Below are 27,501 nucleotides of genomic sequence, written 5' to 3'. Positions count from 1 at the left end.
GTTAAGAACACATTCTTATTTTCAATGACGGCCTAGGAAAGGTGAGTTAACTGCCTTGTTCAGGGGCAGAACGACAGATTTTTACCTTGTCAGCTCGGGGATTCAATCTTGCAACCTTACGGTTAACTAGTCCAACACTCTAACCACCTGCCTCACGAGGAGCCTGCCTGTTACGCGAATGCAGTAAGAAGCCAAGGTAAGTTGCTAGCTAGCCTTAAACTTATCTTATAAAAAACAATCAATCAATCAATCAATCATAATCACTAGTTATAACTACACATGGTTGATGATATTACTAGTTTATCTAGCGTGTCCTGCATTGCATATAATCGATGCGGTACGCATTCGCGAAAAAGGACTGTCGTTGCTCCAACGTGTACATAACCATAAACATCAATGCCTTTCTTAAATTCAATACACAGAAGTATATATTTTTAAACCTGCATATTTGGCTAAAATAAATCCAGGTTAGCAGGCAATATTAACCAGGTGAAATTGTGTCACTTCTCTTGCCGTTCATTGCACGTAGAGTCAGGGTATATGCAACAGTTTGGGTCACCTGGCTCTTTGCGAGCTAATTTGCCAGGATTTTATGTAATTATGACAGAACATTGAAGGTTGTGCAATGTAACAGGAATATTTAGACTTATGGATGCCATCCGTTAGATAAAATACCGAACGGTTCCGTATTTCACTGAAAGAATAAACGTTTTGTTTTCGAGATGATAGTTTCCGGATTCAACCATATTAATGACCTAAGGCTTGTATTTATGTGTGTTATGTTATAATTAAGTCTATGATTTGATAGAGCAGTCTGACTGAGCGATGGTAGGCTCCAGCATGCTCGTAAGCATTCATTCAAACAGCACTTTCGTGCGTTTTGCCAGCAGCTCTTCGCAATGCTTCAAGCATTGCGCTGTTTATGACTTCAAGCCTATCAACTCCCAAGATTAGGCTGGTGTAACCGATGTGAAATGGCTAGCTAGTTAGCGGGGTGCGCGCTAATAGCGTTTCAAACGTCACTCGCTCTGAGACTTGGAGTAGTTGAGTATGTAAACTTCTGACCCACTGGAAATGTGATGAAAGAAATAAAAGCTGAAATAAATCATTCTCTCTACTATTATTCTGACATTTCACATTCTTAAAATAAAGTGGGGATCCTAACTGACCTAAGACAGAGAATTTTTACTAGGATTAAATGTCAAGAATTGTGAAAAACCGAGTTTAAATGTATTTGGGCTAAGGTGTATGTAAACTTCCGACTTCATCTGTAACTGTCACTTTAAATCTCACTGCAAAACCCTAGTTTTCTGCAGTACTTCACAAGAATAGCCGTTCTCTGTCTGTATTCAGCTAATTCCTCCATGTGCTAGGTGGCAGTCTGGCTGGCTGCTGTACAGACACGTCAATCTACGTGTTTACAGAACTCACAGGCCACTGCTTGGTTGAGAGGCGGTTGAGTGTCTTAAACTAATACATAAGGGCTTACAAGCACAATGTATCTCTGAGAGAAGTTTTAAACCGATTGTGCTCCTTTGAAACCGAAGTGTCAGTAGCCGTTTTCTCTATGCCTTTCATGTGTTAACCCCTCTGACTCTTCAGCTTCCCCTCACACCAAGATGGCATAGCAGTCAGACGTATTTTCTCCTCGTCTTGTCGTGTCCCGTGTGTATATATATATATATATATATTTATAACTTTCTTCGCATACCTTTTTATATATATATTTTTTTTTTCATAAACTCATCTTCAAAACACTCTCCTGCAACCAATTTATATATTTTTTTAAAGAAAGTATTATTTACCTCAAATCTGTAATCCTACATAGAAGCTAGCCTGAAGCTAACCAGAAGCTAGCCAGAAGCTAGTTAGCTTTTTACTGGCTAATCGTTAGTATTCAGTTAACCACGGTTTGTCGTCATCAGCTATCCTTTAGCTCGAAAATCTATCGCCAGTTTTGTACGACGCGGCTCGGACCGGAACATACCGGACCTATATTTCTCTCCATGTCCCCGGATTTCAACCGCAAGCTCTGGACATTTATACCTGGATCTCGCAGCTAGCTAGCTGCTATCCGTGTGACTATCGGCTTACGTCGATTCCATAGCAAACATAAATTATTCCGGAGCTAGCCAGCTGAAGAGTTCCATCAGCCACTCCTGCGCTACAATCACCTATCCGGACCCGTTTTACTGTCAACGCGGAGCCCCACCGGGCCTTCACAACTGGACTACCGTCGTTATCTGCCCGAGGAAGTTATCTAGCTGGCTGCTCCGTCGCGACGTTACCTGAACGCCCATCTGCGGTCCGCTAATCGTTAGTTGTCTTATCGGCTGCTATCTGAATAGACCTATCGGACATTTTTTTTTTTCTTTTTTCTTGGGCCTCTATAACTATATCTATTTTTTTATATATTTTTTTGCGAATTGGATTGATCCCCTCTACCACACGGAACCCCACTAATCATACAGACGGAAACGCACGAGGTGGCTAAAAACAGACCTCCATCCTATGCTAGCTTGCTACCGATGGCCTGGCTAGCTGTCTGAATCGCCGTGACCCCAACCAACCTCACTACTCACTGGACCCTTTTGATCACTCGACTAAGCATGCCTCTCCTTAATGTCAATATGCCTTGTCCATTGCTGTTCTGGTTAGTGTTTATTGGCTTATTTCACTGTAGAGCCTCTAGTCCTGCTCACTACACCTTATCCAACCTATTAGTTCTACCACCCACACATGCGATGACATCTCCTGGTTTCAATTATGTTTCTAGAGACTATCTCTCTCATCATCACTCAATACTTAGGTTTACCTCCACTGTATTCACATCCTACCATACCTTTGTCTGTACATTATACATTGAAGCTATTTTATCGCCCCCAGAAACCTCCTTTTACTCTCTGTTCCAGACGTTCTAGACAACCAATTCTCATTGCTTTTAGCCGTACCCTTATCCTACTCCTCCTCTTTTCCTCTGTTGATGTAGAGGTGAATCCAGGCCCCGCAGTGCCTAGCTCCACTCCTATTCCCCAGGCGCTCTCTTTTGATGACTTCTGTAACCGTAATAGCCTTGGTTTCATGCATGTTAACATTAGAAGACTCCTCCCTAAGTTTGTTTTATTCACTGCTTTAGCATACTCTGCCAACCCGGATGTTCTAGCTGTGTCTGAATCCTTGCTTAGGAAGACCACCAAAAATTCAGAAATGTTCATCCCAAACTACAACATTTTCAGACAAGATAGAACTGCCAAAGGGGGCGGTGTTGCAATCTACTGCAAAGATAGCCTTTCAGAGTTCTGTCCTACTATCCAGGTCTGTACCCAAACAATTTGAACTTCTACTTTTAAAATTCCACCTCTCTAAAAACAAGTTGCCGCCTGCTATAGACCATCCTCTGCCCCCAGCTGTGCTCTGGACACCATATGTGAACTGATTGCCCCCCATCTATCTTCAGAGATCGTGCTGCTAGGCGACCTAAACTGGAACATGTTAACACCCCAGCCATCCTACAATCTAAGCTTGATGCCCTCAATCTCACACAAATGATCAATGAACCTACCAGGTACCTCCCCAAAGCCATAAACACGGGCACCCTCATAGATATCATCCTAACCAACTTGCCCTCTAAATACACCTCTGCTGTCTTCAACCAAGATCTCAGCGATCACTGCCTCATTGCCTGCATCCGTAATGGGTCAGTGGTCAAACGACCTCCACTCATCACTGTCAAACGCTCCCTGAAACACTTCAGCGAGCAGGCCTTTCCAATCGACCTGGCCGGGGTATCCTGGAAGGATATTGATCTCATCCCGTCAGTAGAGGATGCCTGGTTATTTTTTTAAATGCCTTCCTAACCATCTTAAATAAGCATGCCCCATTCAATAAATTTAGAACCAGGAACAGATATAGCCCTTGGTTCTCCCCAGACCTGACTGCCCTTAACCAACACAAAAACATCCTATGGCGTTCTGCATTAGCATCGAACAGCCCCCTGTGATATGCAACTTTTCAGGGAGGCTAGAAACCATTATACACAGGCAGTTAGAAAAGCCAAGGCTAGCTTTTTCAAGCAGAAATTTGCTTCCTGTAACACTAACTCAAAAAAGTTCTGGGACACTGTAAAGTCCATGGAGAATAAGAACACCTCCTCCCAGCTGCCCACTGGACTGAAGATAGGAAACACTGTCACCACTGATAAATCCACTATAATTGAGAATTTCAATATGCATTTTTCTATGGCTGGCCATGCTTTCCACCTGGCTACCCCTACCCTGGTCAACAGCACTGCACCCCCCACAGCAACTCGCCCAAGCCTTCCCCATTTCTCCTTCTCCCAAATCCAGTCAGCTGATGTTCTGAAAGAGCTGCAAAATCTGGACCCCTACAAATCAGCCGAGCTAGACAATCTGGACCCTTTCTTTCTAAAAAATGATCTGCCGAAATTGTTGCCACCCCTATTACTAGCCTGTTCAACCTCTCTTTCGTGTCGTCTGAGATTCCCAAAGATTGGAAAGTAAAGGGGGGGACACTTTTGACCCAAACTGCTACAGACCTATATCTATCCTACCCTGCCTAACTAAGGTCTTCGAAAGCCAAGTCAATAAACAGATTACCGACCATTTCGAATCTCAACATACCCTCTCTGCTATGCAATCTGGTTTCAGAGCTGGTCATGGGTGCACCTCAGCCACGCTCAAGGTCCTAAACGATATCTTAACTGCCATCGATAAGAAACATTACTGTGCAGCCGTATTCATTGATCTGGCCAAGGCTTTCGACTCTGTCAATCACCACATTCTCATCGGCGGTCTCGACAGCCTTGGTTTCTCAAATGATTGCCTCGCCCGGTTCACCAACTACTTCTCTGATAGAGTTCAGTGTGTCAAATCGGAGGGTCTGCTGTCTGGACCTCTGGCAGTCTCTATGAGGGTGCCACAGGGTTCAATTCTTGGACCGACTCTCTTCTCTATATACATCAATGATGTCGCTCTTGCTGCTGGTGAGTCTCTGATCCACCTCTACGCAGATGACACCATTCTGTATACTTCTGGCCCTTCTTTGGACACTGTGTTAACAACCCTCCAGGCAAGCTTCAATGCCATACAACTCTCCTTCCGTGGCCTCCAATTGCTCTTAAATACAAGTAAAACTAAATTTATGCTCTTCAACCAATCGCTGCCTGCATCTGCCCGCCTGTCCAACATCACTACTCTGGACGGCTCTGACTACAAATACCTAGGTGCCTGGTTAGACTGTAAACTCTCCTTCCAGACCCATATCAAACATCTCCAATCCAAAGTTAAATCTAGAATTGGCTTCCTATTTCGCAACAAAGCATCCTTCACTCATGCTGCCAAACATACCCTCGTAAAACTGACCATCCTACCAATCCTCGACTTCGGCGATGTCATTTACAAAATAGCCTCCAATACCCTACTCAACAAATTTAATGCAGTCTATCACAGTGCCATCCGTTTTGTCACCAAATGCCCCATATACTACCCACCACTGCGACCTGTACGCTCTCGTTAGCTGGCCCTCGCTTCATACTCGTCGCCAAACCCACTGGCTCCATGTCATCTACAAAACCCTGCTAGGTAAAGTCCCCCCTTATCTCAGCTCGCTGGTCACCATAGCATCACCCACCTGTAGCACGCGCTCCAGCAGGTCTCTCTGGTCACCCCCAAAACCAATTCTTTATTTGGCTGCCTCTCCTTCCAGTTCTCTGCTGCCAATGACTGGAACGAACTACAAAAATCTCTGAAACTGGAAACGCTTATCTCCCTCACTAGCTTTAAGCACCAGCTGTCAGAGCAGCTCACAGATTACTGCACCTGTACATAGCCCACCTATAATTTAGCCCAAACAACTACCTCTTTCCCTATAGTATTTATTTTATTTATTTATTTATTTTGCTCCTTTGCACCCCATTATTTTTATTTCTACTTTGCACATTCTTCCACTGCAAATCTACCATTCCAGTGTTTTACTTGCTATATTGTATTTACTTTGCCACGATGGCCTTTTTTTTGCCTTTACCTCCCTTATCTCACCTCATTTGCTCACATCGTATATAGACTTGTTTCTACTGTATTATTGACTGTATGTTTGTTTTACTCCATGTGTAACTGTGTCGTTGTATGTGTCGAACTGCTTTGCTTTATCTTGGCCAGGTCGCAATTGTAAATGAGAACTTGTTCTCAACTTGCCTACCTGGTTAAATAAAGGTGAAAAATGTGCATATCTTAGTAGTGCTAGTGCCCATTTAGAAGTCAGAAGGCCCCTACATTTTAATCAGGCAGTTAGAGGGCCTACTAAACCTTGACTGAGGGTCTTAACATGGTGTCAGTATGTGTTTGAGATGCAGAAGGGTGTGTTGTGAGTATTCTATACAGTCATCCTACTATAAGGCTGAAAATACCCTGTGGTCATGGTCAGGGGGTTAACACGGGCTCTAGTCAGCTGTGACTGATATCTGTTTTTAGGTCAGATGATATAGGCAAACAACCTTGTTTGTTAATTTGGTACTTTGGGTGTGGTGTAAGATGGGTTAAATTCACTAATAGTCTTCATATCAAATTATACCAATCCTACAATGTGATTTTCTGGATGTTTTTTCTCATTTTGTCTGTCATAGTTGAAGTGTACCTGTGGTGAAAATTACAGGCCTCTCTCATCTTTTTACGTGGGAGAACTTGCACAATTGGTGGCTGACTAAATACTTTTTTGCCCCACTGTATTTACCTTGTCACTGTAAGCTCAAACTGGACTTTGGAATATTTACTGAGGCTCCTATCCGCCAAACATGATGTAACTGTCATTGCACACTGGTTGACCTTTGAACTGCATGATGCAGACTTACTGTGGAGGGAGCTGCTCTGAGTGTGTTCATATATACAGTCATTAGTGTGAACTCTGGACTGCTGTTGGCAGTCAGACATGGTGGACAAGGTATGGAGGAAGAGTTGGCAGTTCATAGAGCACAGGAGGTCTCTGCGTGTGAAGCAGCAGTCTTCTCCAAATGTTGAACGTAAGAGTGAGTGAGTACCCTCTCCTGTTTAACTTCCTGCCGGGTTGAAGGGTTGCTTTCAAAGGTTGGATTGAAGGGTTTGCATGTTGATTGCACTACTTGGTTCTTACTGTGTCATCACGCCAACAAATGTGCTGACTGTTGAACTTTTCATGGAGATTGGCTTGGTGACGTGTTACTCTCTCTGAATACTAGATAATGAATGGGGCTGTTACTGTCATATTTCAAGTAGTAATCATGGCCGACCCACTTACATGCACTTTTAATCAGCGCACGGTGTTGAGAAGTTGATGTAGGCTGTGTCTAGAAATGGTAGTGTCAGCAGTTTTGAGAAATGACCCGTGTGAGTCGTGGTCTGGCTGAATGCTGCTCCACCACCATCTATGCACTATTGGCTCTGTAATTACGTTTTTAAACACACAGAAACATGGACTTCAGCCCATACTGTTTTATTTGGCTGTTTTCATTTAGACATCAACAGCTTAGTTGGAATTCATGCTGTGAGGACTTGATTCACAGACATTTCCTGAACTTATTCATCAGCACAGGGGTTAAAGTCATGTACACACTCTACTCAGCAAATTGGATGCTGTCTATCACAGTGCCATCCGTTTTGTCACCAAAGCCCCATATACTCCCCACCACTGCGACCTGTATGCTCTCGTTGGCTGGCCCTCGCTTCATATTTGTCACCAAACCCACTGGCTCCAGGTCATCTATAAGTCTTTGCTATGTAAAGTCCCGCCTTATCTCAGCTCACCGGTCACCATAGCAGCACCCACCCGTAGCACGCGGTCCAGCAGGTATATTTCACTGGTCACCTCCAAAGCCAATTCCTACTTTGGCCACCTTTCCTTCCAGTTCTCTGCTACCAATGACTGGAACGAATTACAAAAATCACTGAAGTTGGAGACTCATATCTCCCTCACTAACTTTAAGCACTAGCTGTCAGAGCAGCTCACAGATCACATCCAACTACCTCATCCCCATACTGTTATTTATTTTATTTATTTTGCTCCTTTGCACCCCAGTATCTCTACTTGCACATTCATCTTCTGCACATCTATCACTCCAGTGTTTAATTGCTAAATTGTAATTATTTCGCCACTATGGCCTATTTATTGCCTTACCTTCCTTATCTCACCTCATTTGGACACACTGTATATAGACTTTTTTTCTACTGTATTATTGACTGTATGTTTGCTTATTCCATGTGTAACTCTCTGTTGTTGTTTGTGTCGCACCGCTTTGCTTTATCTTGGCCAGGTCGCAGTTGTAAATGAGAACTTGTTCTCAACTGGCCTACCTGGTTAAATAAAGGTAAAAAAAATTAAAGAATGACAGTTCCAAATGAGTACTGAATGGTCAATGTTGGTGGTGGTTGTACTTTACTGTCCTGAATAGGTTCTAGAGGAGTAATGGATGAGATGACTACTTGATGAGTGTCAGTATGGTATGAGTACTGGGAGACCAGTGGATGGGCACAGAATATGAAAGCTTTGAATGACTGTGTTTCTCTGTATCACTGCAGTGTGGAGGGGGATGAAAACTTTGAGAAACTCTTTCTGTCTGTGTCATTGCAGTAGAGTAACTGTGTATCTCTGTGTGTCTGTTATTGCAGTGTGGAGGGGGATGCGCGGCCCAGTGAGAGCGATGGTGGAGCCAGCTACAGGGGCCCAGTGATCAGCCCAGACCGCTTCGAGGGCCCCCTCTACGGACACGGAGTGCAGCCCGGCCCCCAGCGGCCTCCCCGCAGGCCCAAGCTCCAGCACTCCCAGTCCATCCTCCGCAAGCAGGCAGAGGAAGAGGCCATCAAACGCTCCCGCTCACACTCAGAGGGCTATGAGCTGTCGGCTGACCTCCAGGACAAACAGGTAGAGTACCCTGGCCCCAGTCTGATTGTCTGCAGACACGCTCATCAACATCTATACAGATGTCGTCACCTAATATCTCCCCTACTGAAGACTGTATCATTGACCCCACTACACACACCCTAACTAAGCATTAACTATAGGTTCTCTGCTCATCCTGTACATTTGTATGACTATCAAATTATAGTAATTGTCCCTCGACAAGCTCAATTCAGTCCCACGTGTGTATGAGCATGGGTCCTCATTTGTGAAGGGCTGTTGTGTTATAATCATGATGTTATTATCCGTCAGGTGGAGATGCTGGAGCGTAAATATGGTGGACGCTTCATAACCCGGCATGCGGCCCGAACCATCCAAACAGCCTTCCGTCAGTACCAGATGAACAAAAACTTTGAACGTCTCAGGAGTTGTATGTCTGAGAACCGCATGTCCCGACGCATCGTCCTGTCCAATATGAGGATGCAGTTCTCCTTCGAGGGCCCTGAGAAAGTCCACAGCTCCTACTTTGAGGGGAAACAAGTGTCCCTGACAAATGACGGCACCCCCCTGGCCTTGGTACAGTCAGAGTGTGGGGACCTGGAGGTCCACCACCAGGCCAACATGGCATCACACCCGGCCTCTCAGAACCACCTAACGGATGCCATCACAGAGCTGGAGGACGCCTTCTCCAGGCAGGTCAAGTCTCTGGCCGAGTCCATCGACGACGCCTTGAACTGCCGCAGCCTGCAGGGCGATGAGGGTCATGACCCAGAGGCCTTGGGCTGCCCCGAGGTGGAGAGGGAGGTGGCCTATCAGGTGAAGCCTCACCGCGGGGCGACGGGACGCAAGCGAGAGGACATGATGGCATCCTACAGCGATGTGACTCTGTTTATTGATGAGGAGGAACTGTCTCCCTCCATGGGGCTGTCGCGGGGGTCTGGTGACCAGCCCTCCAGCATTGAATCAGACCTCCGTCTGCGCTCGGCCAACTCCTCCCAGGACTACTGGCCACTGGACCCCAAGGATGAGGAGCATGACACGGACACCAGCTGCCGCAGCACTCCCTCCCTGGAGTGCCAGGAACAGAGGCTCCACCTCCCCCTGCTGACCATCGAGCCGCCCAGCGACAGCTCTGCCGAACACAGCGACCGCTCTGACCGCAGCTCCATCAAACGTCCACCTGTCTACGAGTCTCACGGGGGAGGACACATCGTGGCATCTTCCCAGGCCAGCCCCAAACACATCTCTCATGGCCCGCCCCCACGAGGGCCCTCCCGGGACGACGAGGCACCTCTCCGCCACCGCCACAGGGCGCTGGAGAGCCACCTGGCCATCAACGGCTCGGCCAACCGGCAAAGCAAGTCTGAGTCTGACTTTTCGGATGGGGACAACGACAGCATCAACAGCACGTCTAACTCCAACGACACCATCAACTGCAGCTCTGAGTCGTCGTCCCGGGACAGCCTGAGGGAACAGACACTCAGCAAGCAGACGTACCACAAAGAGACACGCAACAGCTGGGACTCACCGGTCTTCAGCAACGATGTGATCCGCAAGAGGCACTATCGCATCGGCCTGAACCTCTTCAACAAGTAGGTGCTCGGCTCTGACAAAGTGCTGACGTGGCTGACCACTGATTGGTGTCATGAGCTGGGGTCAATGAGCTGTTGATGTTGTAGAGTGGTCCTGGTAGTTGAACCGAGGTGACCTACCTACAGTAATCACGGTTGTATGAGTGCCACACAATATAAGTTTAATTCATGTTGAGGATAAGAGGATCTATTAAAATGGAAAAATTTAAAATGCATTTGTGTAAGATAGGCCTATAGGCTAAGTCATATATTTGGGCATTTGTGTCATCTCTTTGCATATTTATGTCTACTTATTCAACTTATTTTACAGTCCATCTGTTTATCCTCTACTACATACAGCCAGACAGTGTTGCTCCATTTTCTGTGCCTTGGTTAAATATGATTAACCACCGTTTTCCTGCTGAGGACACTTCCTATCAGTCAGAATCAAACACCACACTTGGCTCTGTAAAATTATTGGATAGGCCGCATAAGGACACGCCTGGTTATATATGTGTGTCTCTGCAGGAAGCCAGAAAAGGGTGTCCAGTACCTGACTGAGAGAGGGTTCGTCCCAGACACGCCTGTGGGTGTGGCTCACTTCCTGCTTCAGAGAAAGGGCCTGAGCAGGCAGATGATTGGAGAGTTCCTGGGCAACCGGCAGAAACAGTTCAACAGAGACGTCCTGGAGTGAGTACTGTTAATTGGTCATTTTTAAAGGCCAGGTCATGTGACCTGACCAGGAAAATCTCTGGACACTCTTTATAGTCTATCAATCCACCATGGAGTGGGAGGTCACAGGGGAATAACCCTGTTATCCCAGTGCCTTGCACAGAGAGCGTTATACTGTAGGACTGGCCAGAACAATAGATGAACTGTACAGAGTTCAGCAAACTATCCTCCATCTTCACACTCACTGCTCCAAATGTTTCTCCTAACTGAGAGGTTATTGCCTTGGAACAGTTGGCACTAACATTGTGGCCATTCAAATTCAACATATTAAACAAAGATGGCTGATTTGTGTCATTATCAAAGGACTATTAGGGAGTTACCTGTCAGATTTAGACAAATCTTTAACTGCTGTGCACAGAATGCCCCTGTGATCTGTTTTTTTAAATATGGGAAGTAAATGAGATACTAGACAAATCATTGATCAACGATATATTTTTGGGTTAGTGAATTCATTGTTGGTTGTGTGGTTGGTTGGTTGTGTGTTCCAGCTGTGTGGTAGATGAGATGGATTTCTCGTCGATGGAGCTGGACGAGGCACTGAGGAAGTTCCAGAATCACATCCGGGTCCAGGGAGAGGCCCAGAAGGTGGAGCGCCTGATTGAAGCCTACAGGTGAGACAACAGAGGAGAGTACATAGGTTAAGGATGTACTGGAATAAAGATACATACCGGTGAGAGAAGCATATACTGAAGAGGTTTGGCCAAGAGGGGTACACAGATCTGTTTTAGCATTACTGTAATGGCTAGAGTACTGCACAATATTTTTGGAAAATATGTCACGAGAGAGACGTTATTATTTGCTATTTTGTATTACATTTTCAAACAGAGTTGCTCTGACGTTGACCAAAGTCATGGAAATGCAAGTCACTGATAGCTTTGCTCACAACACCATGTTGGCTAAAGGACTGGTACACACACGATACTGCAATATGATGACATGGTACACACACAATACTGCAATATGATGGCATGGTACACACACGGTACTGCAATATGATGGCATGGTACACACACGATACTGCAATATGATGGCATGGTATACACACAATACTGCAATATGATGGCATGGTACACACACGGTACTGCAATATGATGGCATGGTACACACACAATACTGCAATATGATGGCATGGTACACACACCATGGTGACAGTTATTGACCATCCTCTGATGCATTGTATCCTGGCCTGTCAACAAGACAAATGTCCACATTGTGTGGACTATAAGGCTTTTAACATTCTGCTGCATTCTATGATGGCTCTCTATATCAAACGTCTCCATAACTCTTTCAATCTCTGACATGTGATGTCATCTCTCTTTCCTGTTTGTCTGTGTTCCAGTCAGCGCTACTGTATCTGTAACCCCACGGTGGTGCGCCAGTTCCGGAACCCTGACACCATCTTTATCCTGGCTTTCGCCATCATCCTCCTCAACACGGATATGTACAGCCCCAACGTCAAGCCAGAGAGGAAGATGAAGCTGGAGGACTTCGTTAAGAATCTCAGAGGTGAGAGAAAGAAGGGGAAATGTCAGGGTTTCTGAAGTCAAAACAAAGACTTTGTCCTCTAAATACTTAAGAGAAAATAAAAACTGCATAAAGTGAGTGCGGGACATTCACAAAACGATTGCTTCACCCTTTCAACAATGCATATTGAATAAAAAACACTTGAGCATGTTCCACTATCATGTATCTGTAGAAAATAAGAAAACACACATCCACTCCAGTTCAACATAATCTCGTTCCCAGACACTTCCACCCAAATGCACAAAGAGTCTGGTGGACCAACGTGCCAAACTTGGCCTTCGTTTAGCCATTACAGAAAGACCGGGAGAAACTCCTGGCACATAGGCATTACCTTAATCGGCTTAACCTACCAACCAATCATCTCCCACAACACCTTCCCCCTAACCCTCCCCTGTACGCTATAATATCTCATGAACAGAGCCACGCCTCGTAGTTGTGTGATTCGCAAACATTTTATGACAAATACTAGAATTCTAAGGTCACTCCCAGTAAGGCCAACTTTGAATTGTTGATGTACCAGGCTTATATGCACTGTGTATAGTAGCCTGGGGACGAGGTTAAGCACAGCATGAATGTAGCAAGGCAGAGAATGATCAATCACAACTGGAACTGGCTCCACTGTCCACAGACAGAATGTCACTACTCTGACACGTGTCACGACAATACTGTTTATTTGTGCTACGTAATCAGCATTTCAATCACAAATGCAACTATTTCATGACACACAGATGAAAATAATATATTTTTCACCGGTAGGGTGACAGCAGCATGTCGACTATCTGAAGAATTTGTCACATGTCACGTGTGTTAAAATGACATTTCACTGTCTGTCAGCCTTCTGGAAGTTGACAAAGCAGGCTGTGACTGAGTCGGGGCTGTTTAAGGTGTTGTTGTTATAAAAGAGTGATAAATATGAATTGTGAAGAAATGTGTTACAACTGATTACTTGCTCCTTCACACAATCACATTAGCATAACCACATTAGCATAACCACATTAGCATAATCACATTAGCTTTTCTTATTATTGGGTGAGCAGTGTGATAGAAGCACATTAAACTATTTGTCTTATTATGCCATTTGAGATTTTATTTGAGAAATAAAGCATGGTGGGATAATTCATAATCTATCGTGATGAGTGTCAGTAATGGGAAAACAACCATAAGTAATTGGTTAAGAGGGATTCATAATCTCACTCTACTTTCCACTCTCAATGACAAGAACAAAGTGTGTGCATGAAGTTGCGTGTGTGTGTGCGCCTGTGTCCATGCGCCTGTGTCCAGGCGTGGTGCGACTGTGTCCATGCGCGGTGTGCCTGGGTCCATGCGCGGTGCGCCTGTGTCCATGCGCGGTGCGCCTGTGTCCATGCGCGGTGCGCCTGTGTCCATGCGCGGTGCGACTGTGTCCATGCGCGGTGCGGCTGTGTCCATGCGCGGTGCGACTGTGTCCATGCGCGGTGCGCTGGGTCCATGCGCGGTGCGCCTGGGTCCATGCGCGGTGTGACTGGGTCCATGCGCGGTGCGACTGTCCATGCGCGGTGTGCCTGGGTCCATGCGCGGTGCGACTGTGTCCATGCGCGGTGCAACTGTGTCCATGCGCGGTGCGCCTGTGTCCATGCGCGTTGCGCCTGTGTCCATGCGCGGTGCGCCTGTGTCCATGCGCGGTGCGACTGTGTCCATGCGCGGTGCGGCTGTGTCCATGCGCGGTGCGACTGTGTCCATGCGCGGTGCGACTGGGTCCATGCGCGGTGCGACTGGGTCCATGCGCGGTGCGACTGGGTCCATGCGCGGTGCGCCTGTGTCCATGCGCGGTGCGACTGTGTCCATGCGCGGTGCGACTGTGTCCATGTGCGGTGCGACTGGGTCCATGCGCGGTGCGCCTGGGTCCATGCGCGGTGCGCCTGGGTCCATGCGCGGTGTGACTGGGTCCATGCGCGGTGCGACTGTGTCCATGCGCGGTGCGACTGTGTCCATGCGCGGTGCGACTGTGTCCATGCGCGGTGCGACTGTGTCCATGCGCGGTGCGACTGTGTCCATGCGCGGTGCGACTGTGTCCATGCGCGGTGCGCCTGTGTCCATGCGCGGTGCGACTGTGTCCATGCGCGGTGCGACTGGGTCCATGCGCGGTGCGACTGGGTCCATGCGCGGTGCGCCTGGGTCCATGCGCGGTGCGACTGGGTCCATGCGCGGTGCGACTGTGTCCATGCGCGGTGCGACTGTGTCCATGCGCGGTGCGCCTGTGTCCATGCGCGGTGCGACTGTGTCCATGCGCGGTGCGCCTGTGTCCATGCGCGGTGCGCCTGGGTCCATGCGCGGTGCGCCTGGGTCCATGCGCGGTGCGACTGGGTCCATGCGCGGTGCGACTGGGTCCATGCGCGGTGCGACTGGGTCCATGCGCGGTGCGCCTGTGTCCATGCGCGGTGCGCCTGTGTCCATGCGCGGTGCGCCTGTGTCCATGCGCGGTGCGACTGTGTCCATGCGCGGTGCGACTGGGTCCATGCGCGGTGCGCCTGTGTCCATGCGTGTGTGTGACTTTGTCTCTGAGTGAGAGTGTGTGTAACCATTGTCTGCTCTCCTCCCCAGGGGTGGATGATGGGGAGGACATCCCCAGGGAAACTCTGGTAGGAATCTATGAGAGGATCAGGAAGAGGGAGCTGAAGACCAACGAGGACCATGTGTCTCAAGTCCAGAAGGTGGAGAAACTCATAGTGGGCAACAAAAAACCGGTGAGGGACTTAACTAAAACCCTTCTTCTACAGCACTTTTTGCAGAGCACTTGATCCAAGGCAGATGACGGAAATGCCCTTGGGTTTTACACTGGAAAGACTGGTCATCTTAATGAAATGTGTCGCTCCATAGCACTACGATTAACTATTGTGTTCGGTTTGTCAAATACAGGCCAAAGAAGTGCATTTATCCATGGAGAGAGAGAGAGAGAGAGATAGTGTTGTGTCTTCACACTTTAAAGTTATCACCTCTTCTCCTGCTGTTGGTGTGCAAACCCTCACAGAAAGAGGAGAGCTTCTGCAGTACTGTATTGGCAGTCTACTGGCAGCTGCAGGGTTCTGTGGCTGTAGTACTGTAGGGTAATGAGTCATGTCTGACTCTGAGACCTTCACACTGGTGACTTTAATACACCCACGGCCCTTGAGAGGTGTCAGCCACCTCATTTGACATTTTTGTCATTTAGCAGATGGTCTTATCCAGAGTGACTTACAGTTAGTGCATTCATCTTAAGAAAGCTGGGTGAGACAACCACAGTTCACAGTCCCAGTAAGTACATTTTTCCTCAATAAAGGGACTCTGCTGTCCCAGCATCAGATGGAAACTGGTTCCACCATTGGGGTGCCAGGACAGAGAAGAGCTTTGACTGGTCTGAGTGGGAGCTGACCTCTCGTAAGGGTGGGACGGCCAAGAGACCAGAGGTGGTGGAACGGAGTGCTCGGATTGGGATGAAGGGTTTGAGCATAGCCTGAAGGTAGGGAGGGGCAGTTCCTCTTGCTGCTCTGTAGGTAAGCAACAGGGTCTTGTAGTGGATGTGAGCTTCAACTGGAAGCCAGTGGAGTGTTCGGAGGAGCAGGTGACATGACATGGGAGAGCTTGGGAAGATTGCTGTGGCATTCTGGATAAGTTGCAGGGGTTTGATGGCACAAGTGGGGAGCTCGGCCTCTGCAGTCTAATGAAGAATGAACTCTCATAACCTTCCCTTACTTGGAGAGAGAGAGAGTTTGTTGAATGTTGTTCTTCCGTGTTACCAATGTGTCTCATTAATGCCTGCATATAGTGAAGAAGCCTAGCCTGTACCTGTAGCCATGAATTACATTTCAGTCATGTAACGATAGAGTGGAACAGGGCCTGAGATTCTCAGTGACCGCATGAATTTAAAGTTATTTAACCCTTATACCCCAGGAAGCTCCAGACGGACTGATTTATCATGATGATGGACTCCTTAAATCTCCCAGTAGTGGAGCAGAAAGCGATCACTCCTTCACCACATGCTATAATGTAATGCAATGAAAAATGATCCCTCATCATCACTAAACAGCAGTATCAAAACCCTCAGAGGACCCACAGTACAGTGAAGAACCTGGACATTAAAATCCACATTAGACTTCCGTCCTATAACAATCTACAGGTAACTGCCAAAATAAAGGAAACACTCGAGTAAATACATACTATATTGAAAGCAGGTTCCAGACAGGTGTGGTTCCTGAGTTAACTAAGCAATTAACATCCCATTATGCTTACGGTCATTGTGTCTGTGTCAGTCACCAGATCTCAACCCAATGGAACACTTATGCAAGATTCTAGAGTGGTGCCCGAGACAGAGTTTTCCACCACTCGTTGAAGAATGGAGTCACATCCCTCCAATATACTTCCTGACACTTGTAGAATCTATACACTGAAGCTGTTCTGGTGGATGTTGCTGTCCTTTATTTAGTCAGTTACCTGTATCTGTCCCACTGCTACTGTAGACCTGGAGGACTAGATTTCACCTCTGTTGTTTAAACCAGTGTTTCCAGACCCTGGTCCTCCAGTACCCCCAACAGTACACATGTTTATATTAACCCTGGACAAGCACACCTGATTCAACTTGTCAACTAATCATCAAGTCCTCAATGTGTTGAATATGGTGTGGTTGTCAAGGGCTACAACAGAAACTGGGTACAGTTGGGGGTACTCAAGGACCAGGATTAGGAGACACTGGTTTAAACCACCTCATTCAACTCATTACTGACTGTCAAATGACCTACAGGACAACTGCAATACCGAGACACTACTTTGTGGTTCTCATGAGGGTGGTCAGTACGTAGTGTAGATGGCTCATAAACACACAGCCAGACTAATCCTGAACCAGGCTGTAACCATACACTTTTAGAGGAAAGAGTCTGTATGACCCCATCAATGAGATGACCTATGAGATGCAATGTGACTAATGTACTGCATTGATATGTAACATGATCTAGGTGATGTCCTGTAAGCACATAAACAGTAATGAGGTTCTCTTTTTGATCTTCTCTCTGTCCTTTCAATGCAGATTGGATCTCTCCACCACGGTCTAGGATGTGTAAGTACATATTCACAGTTTATGTAACCACCATGTAATCACTAGGGCTGTTGTGGTGACCATATTACCGGCAGTCACGAGTCATGAAGGCAGTCAAATTCCACATGACCGTTTAGTCACAGTACTTCGGCTTCTCCAAGCTCTGATACTGCTGATGGTCATTAGTAACCTACCAAACATGCTAACTGCCTGGTACTCAGCGCTCTATTGTCCCTCTAATCACTCTGACATCAATGCAAATGTATTCAAAATCTAATCAAACACTTCATAAGAGCATGTTGTACAACATTTCTATAGGCTATGCAATTGCGTGAGAAAACAGAGTTATGGCCTCTATTAAAAAGAGGAGGATCCCATCAGCTTTCTTTAGGCTAGGTCTACTATATTTATTTCTTAACTTTCCTAGTATTAAGCACATTGCTTGTCTTTACAACAGGAGTATAGCCTACCAGGCTGGCATGAAAATGAACCACGAAAAAAGCATCCTCGATTCGCTATTTAAGTGCATGCAGTTAAAGTCGGAAGTTTACATACATACACCTTAGCAAAATACATTTAAACTCAGTTTTTCACAATTTCTGACATTTAATCCTAGTAAAAATTTCCTTGGCTGATTTCTTTTGATTTTCCCATGATGTCAAGCAAAGAGGCACTGAGTTTGAAGGTAGGCCTTGAAATACATCCACAGGTACACCTCCAATTGACTCAAATTATGTCAATTAGCCTATAAGAATTTTCTGGAATATTCCAAGCTGTTTAAAGGCACAGTCAATTTAGTGTATGTAAACTTCTGACCCACTGGAATTGTGATACAATGAATTATAAGTGAAATAATCTGTCTGTAAACAATTGTTGGAAAAATGACAAGGTCTCAAAAGTAGATGTCCCAACTGACTTGCCAAAACTTTAGTTTGTTGACAAGAAATTTGCGAATGGTTGAAAAACGGGTTTTAATGACTACAACCTAAGTGTATGTAGATGACATGTATTTGTTGATGACATGTATTTTTTCCTCTGCCCCTGTTTCGAGACAGGTGCATGATAAATCAAAACAAATGTCATACATATATTTTCATATATTTAGTATAGGTAAAGACAAGATTTGCGGTCACTTTTGATAATGGTGCTTTCCCACTAATGGAACATTTGCGCTTATAGTCTACTGCCGTATTCGTGCTGCACTTATAATGTGAAGAAATGACCTAATAGTTTATCAGCCACACTAAAGATGTGATGCTAGTGTATTAATTTGGGATCTAGCGTATCCCCAACTGTCCCAGACTATGTTTGGGATATAATAGGTCAACTTTTGTACTATGTGGGATAGTAGATTGACTAGGCTAGTGCTTTTGCTGTTCGTTAGGGCTACTCATCTTGTTGGCTGACGAAAAGTGAATGTGGACAGTTCTTCCAATGTCTTCAATATGCACCTCGGAATTGGGTAGGACACGCGCAGTTGCGTTCCCGATGTGTCTGTCTTCACTTGTAGCCTGTGAGAAAGACCCGATCACGTGATGGAGAGCCATGTGAGTGAGAGGCGCTTCGGAGCGCGCAGCACTCAGGGAGAAGGGCACAACGCAGGACTCTGAGCCAAGGGTACAATGGCCACTGGCCGCAAAATACATGGATTTTTTTAGGGTGCATTACGGCCACACAAAGGGGATGTCGCAGTGAATTTCGAAGCATTAAGTGCTTGTCAAATTGTGAATGCGAGACTGATGAAGTGTGTACAGCCTGCGCAAAAAAATAAAGCAGAGATCATACCTTTCAAGTGACTTTTTTCAAATCATCATTAGAGTCGCATCATGTAGCCTTACAACGTATACCTCAACGTTTGTAGAACAACTAAAGTTACATTAATAACTCTAAATTAAGCATATACAGTAGGAGTACCTATTTCTTTGTTAACGGCTCAACACAGAATAGCACTCCCTCAAATCGTTTGGAGAAAATATCCTTTCTATTTTATTCAGCTTTGTTCAATTGTATTCTTCAGACTATAACATAATATAAAATAAAGCCACGGAATTCTAAGTAAATCTTGTCTGATAAACGAACTAGTGTAGCCCACAGCCATTTGGCATAGCCAGATCAGGACCTAACATAAGGACAACTCAGAGTATGTTTTTCTGTTCTTCTGAAATAGATATTGTAGATTTGACAAATCAAATCAAATGTATTTATATAGCCCTTCGTACATCAGCTGATATCTCAAAGTGCTGTACAGAAACCCAGCCTAAAACGCCAAACAGCAAGCAATGCAGGTGTTGAAGCACATTGGCTTGGCTAGGAAAAACTCCCTTGGAAGGCCAAAACCTAGGAAGAAACCTAGAGAGGAACCAGGCTATGAGGGGTGGCCAGTCCTCTTCTGGCTGTGCCGGGTGGAGATTATAACAGAACATGGCCAAGATGTTCAAATGTTCATAAATGACCAGCATGGTCAAATAATAGGTCTGGGACAGGTAGCACGTTCGGTGAACAGGTCAGGATTCCATAGCCGATGATACCCCCGGACAGGGCCAAACAGGAAGGATATAACCCCATCCACTTTGCCAAAGCACAGCCCCCACACCACTAGAGGGATATCTTCAACCACCAACTTACCATCCTGAGACAAGGCCGAGTATAGCCCACAAAGATCTCCGCCACGGCACAACCCAAGGGGGGGCGCCAACCCAGACAGGAAGATCACATCAGTGACTCAACCCCCTCAAGTGACGCACCCCTCCTAGGGACGGCATGAAAGAGCACCAGTAAGCCAGTGACTCAGCCCCTGTAATAGGGTTAGAGGTAGAGAATCCCAGTGGAAAGAGGGGAACTGGCCAGGCAGAGACAGCAAGGGCGGTTCGTTGCTCCAGAGCCTTTCAGTTCACCTTCACACTCCTTTGGCTAGACTACACTCAATCATATGACCCACTGAAGAGATGAGTCTTCAGTAAAGACTTAAAGGTTGAGGCCGAGTTTGCGTCTCTCACATGGGTAGGCAGACCATTCCATAAAAATGTTGCTTTATAAGAGAAAGCCCTGCCTCCAGCTGTTTGCTTAGAAATTCTAGGGACAATTAGGAGGCCTGCGTCTTGTGACCATAGCGTACGTGTAGGTATGTACGGCAGGACCAAATCAGAGAGATAGGTAGGAGCAAGCCCATTTAATGCTTTGTAGGTTAGCAGTAAAACCTTGAAATCAGCCCTTGCCTTGACAGGAAGCCAGCGTAGGGAGGCTAGCACTTGAGTAATATGATCAAATTTTGGGGTTCTAGTCAGGTTTCTAGCAGCCGTATTTAGCACTAACTGAAGTTTATTTAGTGCTTTATCCGGGTAGCTGGAAAGTAGAGCATTGCAGTAGTCTAACATAGTAACAAAAGCATGGATTAATTTTTCTGCATCATTTTTGGACAGAAGGTTTCTGATTTTTGCAATGTTACGTAGATGGAAAAAGCTGTCCTTGAAACAGTCTTGATATGTTTGTCAAAAGAGAGATCAGGGTCCAGAGTAACGCCGAGGTCCTTCACAGTTTTATTTGAGACGACTGTACAACCATTAAGATGAATTCTCAGATTCAACAGAAGATCTCTTTGTTTCTTGGAACCTAGAACAAGCATCTCTGTTTTGTCCGAGTTTAAAGTCGAAAGTTTGCAGCCATCCACTTCCTTATGTCTGAAACACAGGCTTCTAGCGAGGGCAATTTTGGGGCTTCACCATGTTTCATTGAAATGTACAGCTGTGTGTCATCCGCATAGCAGTGAAAGTTAACATTATGTTTTCGAATTACATCCCCAAGAGGTAGGTAAAATATATGGTGAAAACAATAGTGGTCATAAAACGAAACCTTGAGAACACCGAAATTTACAGTTGATTTGTCAGAGGACAAACCATTCACAGAGACAAACTGATATCTTTCTGACAGATAAGATCTAAACCAGGCCAGAACTTGTCCGTGTAGACCAATTTGGGTTTCCAATCTCTCCAAAAGAATGGGGTGATCGGTGGTATCAAAAGCAGCACTATGGTCTAGGAGCACGAGGACAGATGCAGAGCCTCGGTCTGATGCCATTAAAAGATAATTTACCACCTTCACAAGTGCAGTCTCAGTGCTATGATGGAGTCTAAAACCAGACTGAGGACATTTCGTATACATTGTTTGTCTTCAGGAAGGCAGTGATTGGCTGCACAACAGCCTTTTCTAAAATTTTTGAGAGGAATGGAAGATTCGATATCGGCCGATAGTTTTTTATATTTTCTGGGTCAAGGTTAGGCTTTTTCAAGAGAGGGTTTATTACTGCCACTTTTAGTGAGTTTGGTACACATCTGGTGGATAGAGAGTGGTTTATTATGTTCAGCATAGGAGGGCCAAGCACAGGAAACAGCTCTTTCAGTAGTTTAGTTGGAATAGGGTCCAGTATGCAGCGTGAAGGTTTAGAGGCCATGATTATTTTCATCATTGTGTCGATAGATATAGTACTAAAACAATTGAGTGTCTCTTGATCCTAGGACCTGGCAGAGTTGTGCAGACTCAGGACAACTGAGCTTTGAAGGAATACGCAGATTTAAAGAGGAGTCCGTCATTTGCTTTCTAATAATCATGATCTTTTCCTCAAAGAAGTTCATGAATTTAGTACTGCTGAAGTGAAAGCTATCCTCACTTGGGGAATGCTGCTTTTTAGTTAGCTTTGCGACAGTATCAAAAGGACATTTTGGATTGTTCTTATTTTCCTCAATTAAGTTTGAAAAACAGGATGATGGAACAGCAGTGAGGGCTCGTCGATACTGCACGGTACTGTCTTTCCAAGCTAGTCGGAAGACTTCCAGTTTGGTGTGGCGCCATTTCCGTTCCAATTTTCTGGAAGCTTGCTTCAGAGCTCGGGTATTTTCTGTATACCAGGGAGCTAGTTTCTTATGAGAAATGTTTTTAGGGGTGCAACTGCATCTAGGGTATTGTGCAAGGTTAAATTGAGTTCCTCAGTTAGGTGGTTAACTGATTTTTGTCCTCTGATGTTGTCACAGTTTTCTGTATGGGAAAGAGTCGGACCAAAATGCGGCGTGGCTATTGAGATTCATGTTTAATAAAACAACGTAAACACGAATCAATACAAAAACAATAAACATAACTTGAAACCCGAAAACAGCCTAAACTGGTGCAAACTAACACAAGACAGTTACAAGGACAATCACCCACAAAACCCAACACCAAACAGGCTACCTAAATATGGTTCCCAATCAGAGACAATGACGAACACCTGCCTCTGATTGAGAACCATATCAGGCCAAACATAGAACTAGACAAACTAGACATGTAACATAGAATGCCCACAAAGCTCACACCCTGACCAACCAAAACATAGAAATACAAAGCAAACTATGGTCAGGGTGTGACAGTACCCCCCCTCCCCCCCCCCCCCCCCCAAGGTGCAAAACCTGAACCTATAGGGGAGGGTCTGGGTGGGCATCTGTCCACGGTGGCGGCTCTGGTGCTGGACGTGGCCCCCATTTCACCGTAGTCTTAGTCCCCCACCTTGTCCGCTTCCGTGGCCTCCTCACCATGGCAACTCTTCTCAATGCCGGCTCGGGACAGAGGGCCGGCTGCTCGGGACAGAGGGGCGGCAGCTCGGGACAGAGGGGCGGCTGCTCGGGACAGCGGGGCGGCTGCTCGGGACAGCGGGGCGGCTGCTCGGGACAGCGGGGCGGCTGCTCGGGACAGAGGGGCGGCTGCTCGGGACAGAGGGGCCCCCATTTCACCGTAGTCTTAGTCCCCCACCTTGTCCGCTTCCGTGGCCTCCTCACCATGGCAACTCTTCTCAATGGACAGAGGGGCGGCAGCTCGGGACAGAGGGGCGGCAGCTCGGGACAGAGGGGCGGCAGCTCTGGACAGAGTGGCGGCTGCTCGGGACAGAGGGGCGGCTGCTCGGGACAGAGGGGCGGCTGCTCGGGACAGAGGGCCGGCTGCTCGGGACAGAGGGCCGGCTGCTCGGGACAGAGGGGCGGCAGCTCGGGACAGAGGGGCGGCTGCTCGGGACAGCGGGGCGGCTGCTCGGGACAGCGGGGCGGCTGCTCGGGACAGCGGGGCGGCTGCTCGGGACAGAGGGGCGGCTGCTCGGGACAGAGGGGCGGAAGCTCGGGACAGAGGGGCGGAAGCTCTGGGCAGAGGGGCAGGGGCTCTGGGCAGAGGGGCAGGGGCTCTGGCGCCTCTGGGCTGAGGGGCTCTGGCGGCCCCTGGCTGACTGGCGGCACTGGCGGCCCCTGGCTTACTGGCGGCACTGGCGGCCCCTGGCTGACTGGCGGCACTGGCGGCCCCTGGCTGACTGGCGGCCCCTGGCTGACTGGCGGCACTGGCGGCCCCTGGCTGACTGGCGGCCCCTGGCGGCACTGGCGGCCCCTGGCTGACTGGCGGCTCTGGCGGCCCCTGGCTGACTGGCGGCCCCTGGCTGACGGGCGGCACTGGCGGCCCCTGGCAGACGGGCGGCACTGGCGGCCCCTGGCTGACTGGCGGCACTGGCGGCCCCTGGCTGACTGGCGGCACTGGCGGCCCTGGCTGACTGGCGGCCCCTGGCTGACTGGCGGCACTGGCGGCCCCTGGCTGACTGGCGGCTCTGGCGGCCCCTGGCTGACTGGCGGCCCCTGGCTGACGGGCGGCACTGGCGGCCCCTGGCAGACGGGCAGCACTGGCGGCCCCTGGCAGACGGGCGGCACTGACGGCGCTGGGCAGACGGGCGGCACTGGCGGCGCTGGGCAGACGGGCGGCGCTGGGCAGACGGGCGGCACTGACGGCGCTGGGCAGACGGGCGGCACTGGCGGCGCTGGGCAGACGGGCGGCGCTGGGCAGACGGGCGGCACTGGCGGCGCTGGGCAGACGGGCGGCTCAGGCGGCGCTGGGCAGACGGGCGGCTCAGGCGGCGCTGGGCAGACGGGCGGCTCAGGCGGCGCTGGAGAGGAAGGCTCTGGCAGCGCTGGGCAGACAGGTGGCTCAGGCGGCGCTGGGCAGACGGGAAGCTCCGGCAATGCTGGAGAGGAAGGCTCTGGCAGATTCTGGCTGACTGGCGGATCTGGAAGAGTCTGGCAGACTGGCGGATCTGGAAGAGTCTGGCAGACTGGCGGATCTGGAAGAGTCTGGCTGACTGGCGGATCTGGAAGAGTCTGGCTGACTGGCGGATCTGGAAGAGTCTGGCTGACTGGCGGATCTGGAAGAGTCTGGCTGACTGGCGGATCTGGAAGAGTCTGGCTGACTGGCGGATCTGGAAGTGTCTGGCTGACTGGCGGATCTGGAAGAGTCTGGCGGATCTGGAAGAGTCTGGCTGACTGGCGGATGTGGAAGAGTCTGGCTGACTGGCGGATCCTGGCAGACTGACGGCTCTGGCTACTCCATGCTGACTGGCGGCTCTGGCTGCTCCATGCAGACTGGCGGCTCTGGCTGCTGCATGCAGACTGGCGGCTCTGGCTGCTGCATGCAGACTGGCAGCTCTGGCTGCTCCATGCAGACAGGCAGCTCTGGCAGCTCCTTGCAGACTGGCAGCTCCTTGCAGACTGGCAGCTCCTTGCAGACTGGCAGCTCCTTGCAGACTGACAGCTCTGGCTGCTCCATGCAGACTGGCAGCTCCGGCTGCTCCATGCAGACTGGCAGCTCCGGCTGCTCCATGCAGACTGGCAGCTCCGGCTGTTCCATGAAGACTGACAGCTCCGGCTGCTCCATGCAGACTGACATCTCCGGCTGCTCCATGCAGACTGACATCTCTGGCTGCTCCATGCAGACTGACATCTCTGGCTGCTCCATGCAGACTGACAGCTCTGGCTGCTCCATGCAGACTGACAGCTCTGGCTGCTCCATGCAGACTGACAGCTCTGGCTGCTCCATGCAGACTGGCAAGCTCTGGCTGCTCCAAACAGGCAGGAGACTCCGGCAACGCTGTAAAGGAGGAAGGCTCTGTTAGCGCTGAACAGGCGGGAGACTCCGGCAGCGCAGGAGAGGAGGAAGGCTCTGGCAGCGCTAAACAGGCGGGAGACTCCAGCAGTGCAGGAGAGGAGGAAGGCTCTGGTAGCGCTGAACAGGCGGGAGACTCCGGCAGCGCAGGAGAGGAGGGAGCCCCCATAAGGATGGGCCGGAGAGACAGCCTGGTGCGGGGGGCTGCCACCGGAGGGCTGGTGCGTGGAGGTGGTAACGGATAGACCGGGCCGTGCAGGCGCACTGGAGCTCTTGAGCACCGAGCCTGCCCAACCTTACCCGGTTGAATGGTCCCGGTCGCCCTGCCAGTGCGGTGAGGTGGAATAGCCCGCACTGGGCTATGCAGGCGAACCGGGGACACCGTGCGCAAGGCTGGTACCATGTAAGCCGGCCCAAGGAGACGCACTGGAGACCAGATGCGTAGAGCCGGCGTCATGGCACTTGGCTCGATGCCCACTCTAGCCCGGCCGATACGCGGAGCTGGAATGTACCGCACCGGGCTGTGCACCCGCACTGGGGACACCGTGCGCTCCACAGCATAACACGGTGCCTGCCCAGTCTCTCTAGCCCCCCGGTAACCACAGGAAGTTGACGCAGGTCGCCTACCTGGCTTCGCCATACTTCCTGTGAGCCCCCCCAATACATTTTTGGGGCTGACTCTCGGGCTTCCCATCCACGACGCCGCGCTGCCTCCTCATACCAGCGCCTCTCCGCTTTCGCCACCTCCAGTTCTTCTTTGGGGCGGCGATATTCTCCTGGCTGAGCCCAGGGTCCTCTTCCTTCCAATTCCTCCAAATAGTGCAGCCTCTCCCACAGCTGCTGCTGCTGCTGCTGCCTCTGTTGCTCGTTACCACGCCGCTTGGTCCTGTTGAGGTGGGTGATTCTGTCACGGTTTTCTGTATGGGAAAGAGAGTCGGACCAAAATGCGGCGTGGCTATTGAGATTCATGTTTAATAAAACAACGTAAACACGAATCAATACAAAAACAATAAACATAACTTGAAACCCGAAAAACAGCCTAAACTGGTGCAAACTAACACAAGACAGTTACAAGGACAATCACCCACAAAACCCAACACCAAACAGGCTACCTAAATATGGTTCCCAATCAGAGACAATGACGAACACCTGCCTCTGATTGAGAACCATATCAGGCCAAACATAGAACTAGACATGTAACATAGAATGCCCACCCAGCTCACACCCTGACCAACCAAAACATAGAAACATACAAAGCAAACTATGGTCAGGGTGTGACAGACGTCCTTGGGTAGGCAGAGGGAGTCTGGAAGGGCATCAAGGAATCTTTGTGTTGTCTGTGAATTTATAGCACGACTTTTGATGCTCCTTGGTTGGGGTCTGGGCAGATTATTTGTTGCAATTGCAAACATAAAATGGTGGTCCAGGATTATGAGGAAAAACATTAAGATCCACAACATTTATTCCATGGGACAAAACTAGGTCCAGAGTATGACTGTGACAGTGAGTAGGTCCAGAGACATGTTGGACAAAACCCATTGAGTCGATGATGGCTCCGAAAGCCTTTTGGAATGGGTCTGTGGACTTTTCCATGTGAATATTAAAGTCACCAAAATGTAGAATATTATCTGCTATGACTACAAGGTCCGATAGGAATTCAGGGAACTCAATTAGGAATGCTGTATATGGCCCAGGAGGCCTGTAAACAGTAGCTATAAAAGGTGATTGAGTAGGCTGCATAGATTTCATGACTAGAAGCTCAAAAGACGAAAATGTCATTTTTTGTTTGTAAATTGAAATTTGCTATCGTAAATG

General features: G+C 48.4%; 1 protein-coding gene across 13 annotated transcripts in view; it reads left to right on the top strand.

The window, feature by feature from the left end:
* Nucleotides 1–27,501, top strand: part of LOC139368797 (IQ motif and SEC7 domain-containing protein 1-like) — a 242,159-nt gene that overhangs the window by 187,130 nt on the left and 27,528 nt on the right. For 8 of the 13 annotated variants that reach the window (XR_011627016.1, XM_071108152.1, XM_071108149.1 and 5 more), the window contains 7 exons: nucleotides 8,655–8,907; nucleotides 9,196–10,475; nucleotides 10,983–11,144; nucleotides 11,675–11,797; nucleotides 12,526–12,692; nucleotides 15,291–15,433; nucleotides 17,746–17,775. Coding sequence is in view for 11 of the 13 variants with exons in the window: in XM_071108152.1 (XP_070964253.1) it covers nucleotides 8,655–8,907; nucleotides 9,196–10,475; nucleotides 10,983–11,144; nucleotides 11,675–11,797; nucleotides 12,526–12,692; nucleotides 15,291–15,433; nucleotides 17,746–17,775 (2,158 nt within the window). In the remaining 2 variants the exon portion in view is untranslated. Of the gene's footprint in view, nucleotides 1–6,353; nucleotides 6,382–6,918; nucleotides 7,044–8,299; nucleotides 8,354–8,654; nucleotides 8,908–9,195; nucleotides 10,476–10,982; nucleotides 11,145–11,674; nucleotides 11,798–12,525; nucleotides 12,693–15,290; nucleotides 15,434–17,745; nucleotides 17,776–27,501 lie in introns of those variants that run through there. The other 5 variants (XR_011627017.1, XM_071108151.1, XM_071108158.1 and 2 more) reach the window with 4 other exon arrangements.

The sequence above is a fragment of the Oncorhynchus clarkii genome, chromosome 16 (genome assembly GCF_045791955.1).
Source record: "Oncorhynchus clarkii lewisi isolate Uvic-CL-2024 chromosome 16, UVic_Ocla_1.0, whole genome shotgun sequence".
NCBI classification, from domain to species: Eukaryota; Metazoa; Chordata; class Actinopteri; order Salmoniformes; family Salmonidae; genus Oncorhynchus; species Oncorhynchus clarkii.
Note: the sequence above shows the minus strand (reverse complement) of the source record. Positions and strands in the feature narration are given on the sequence as shown.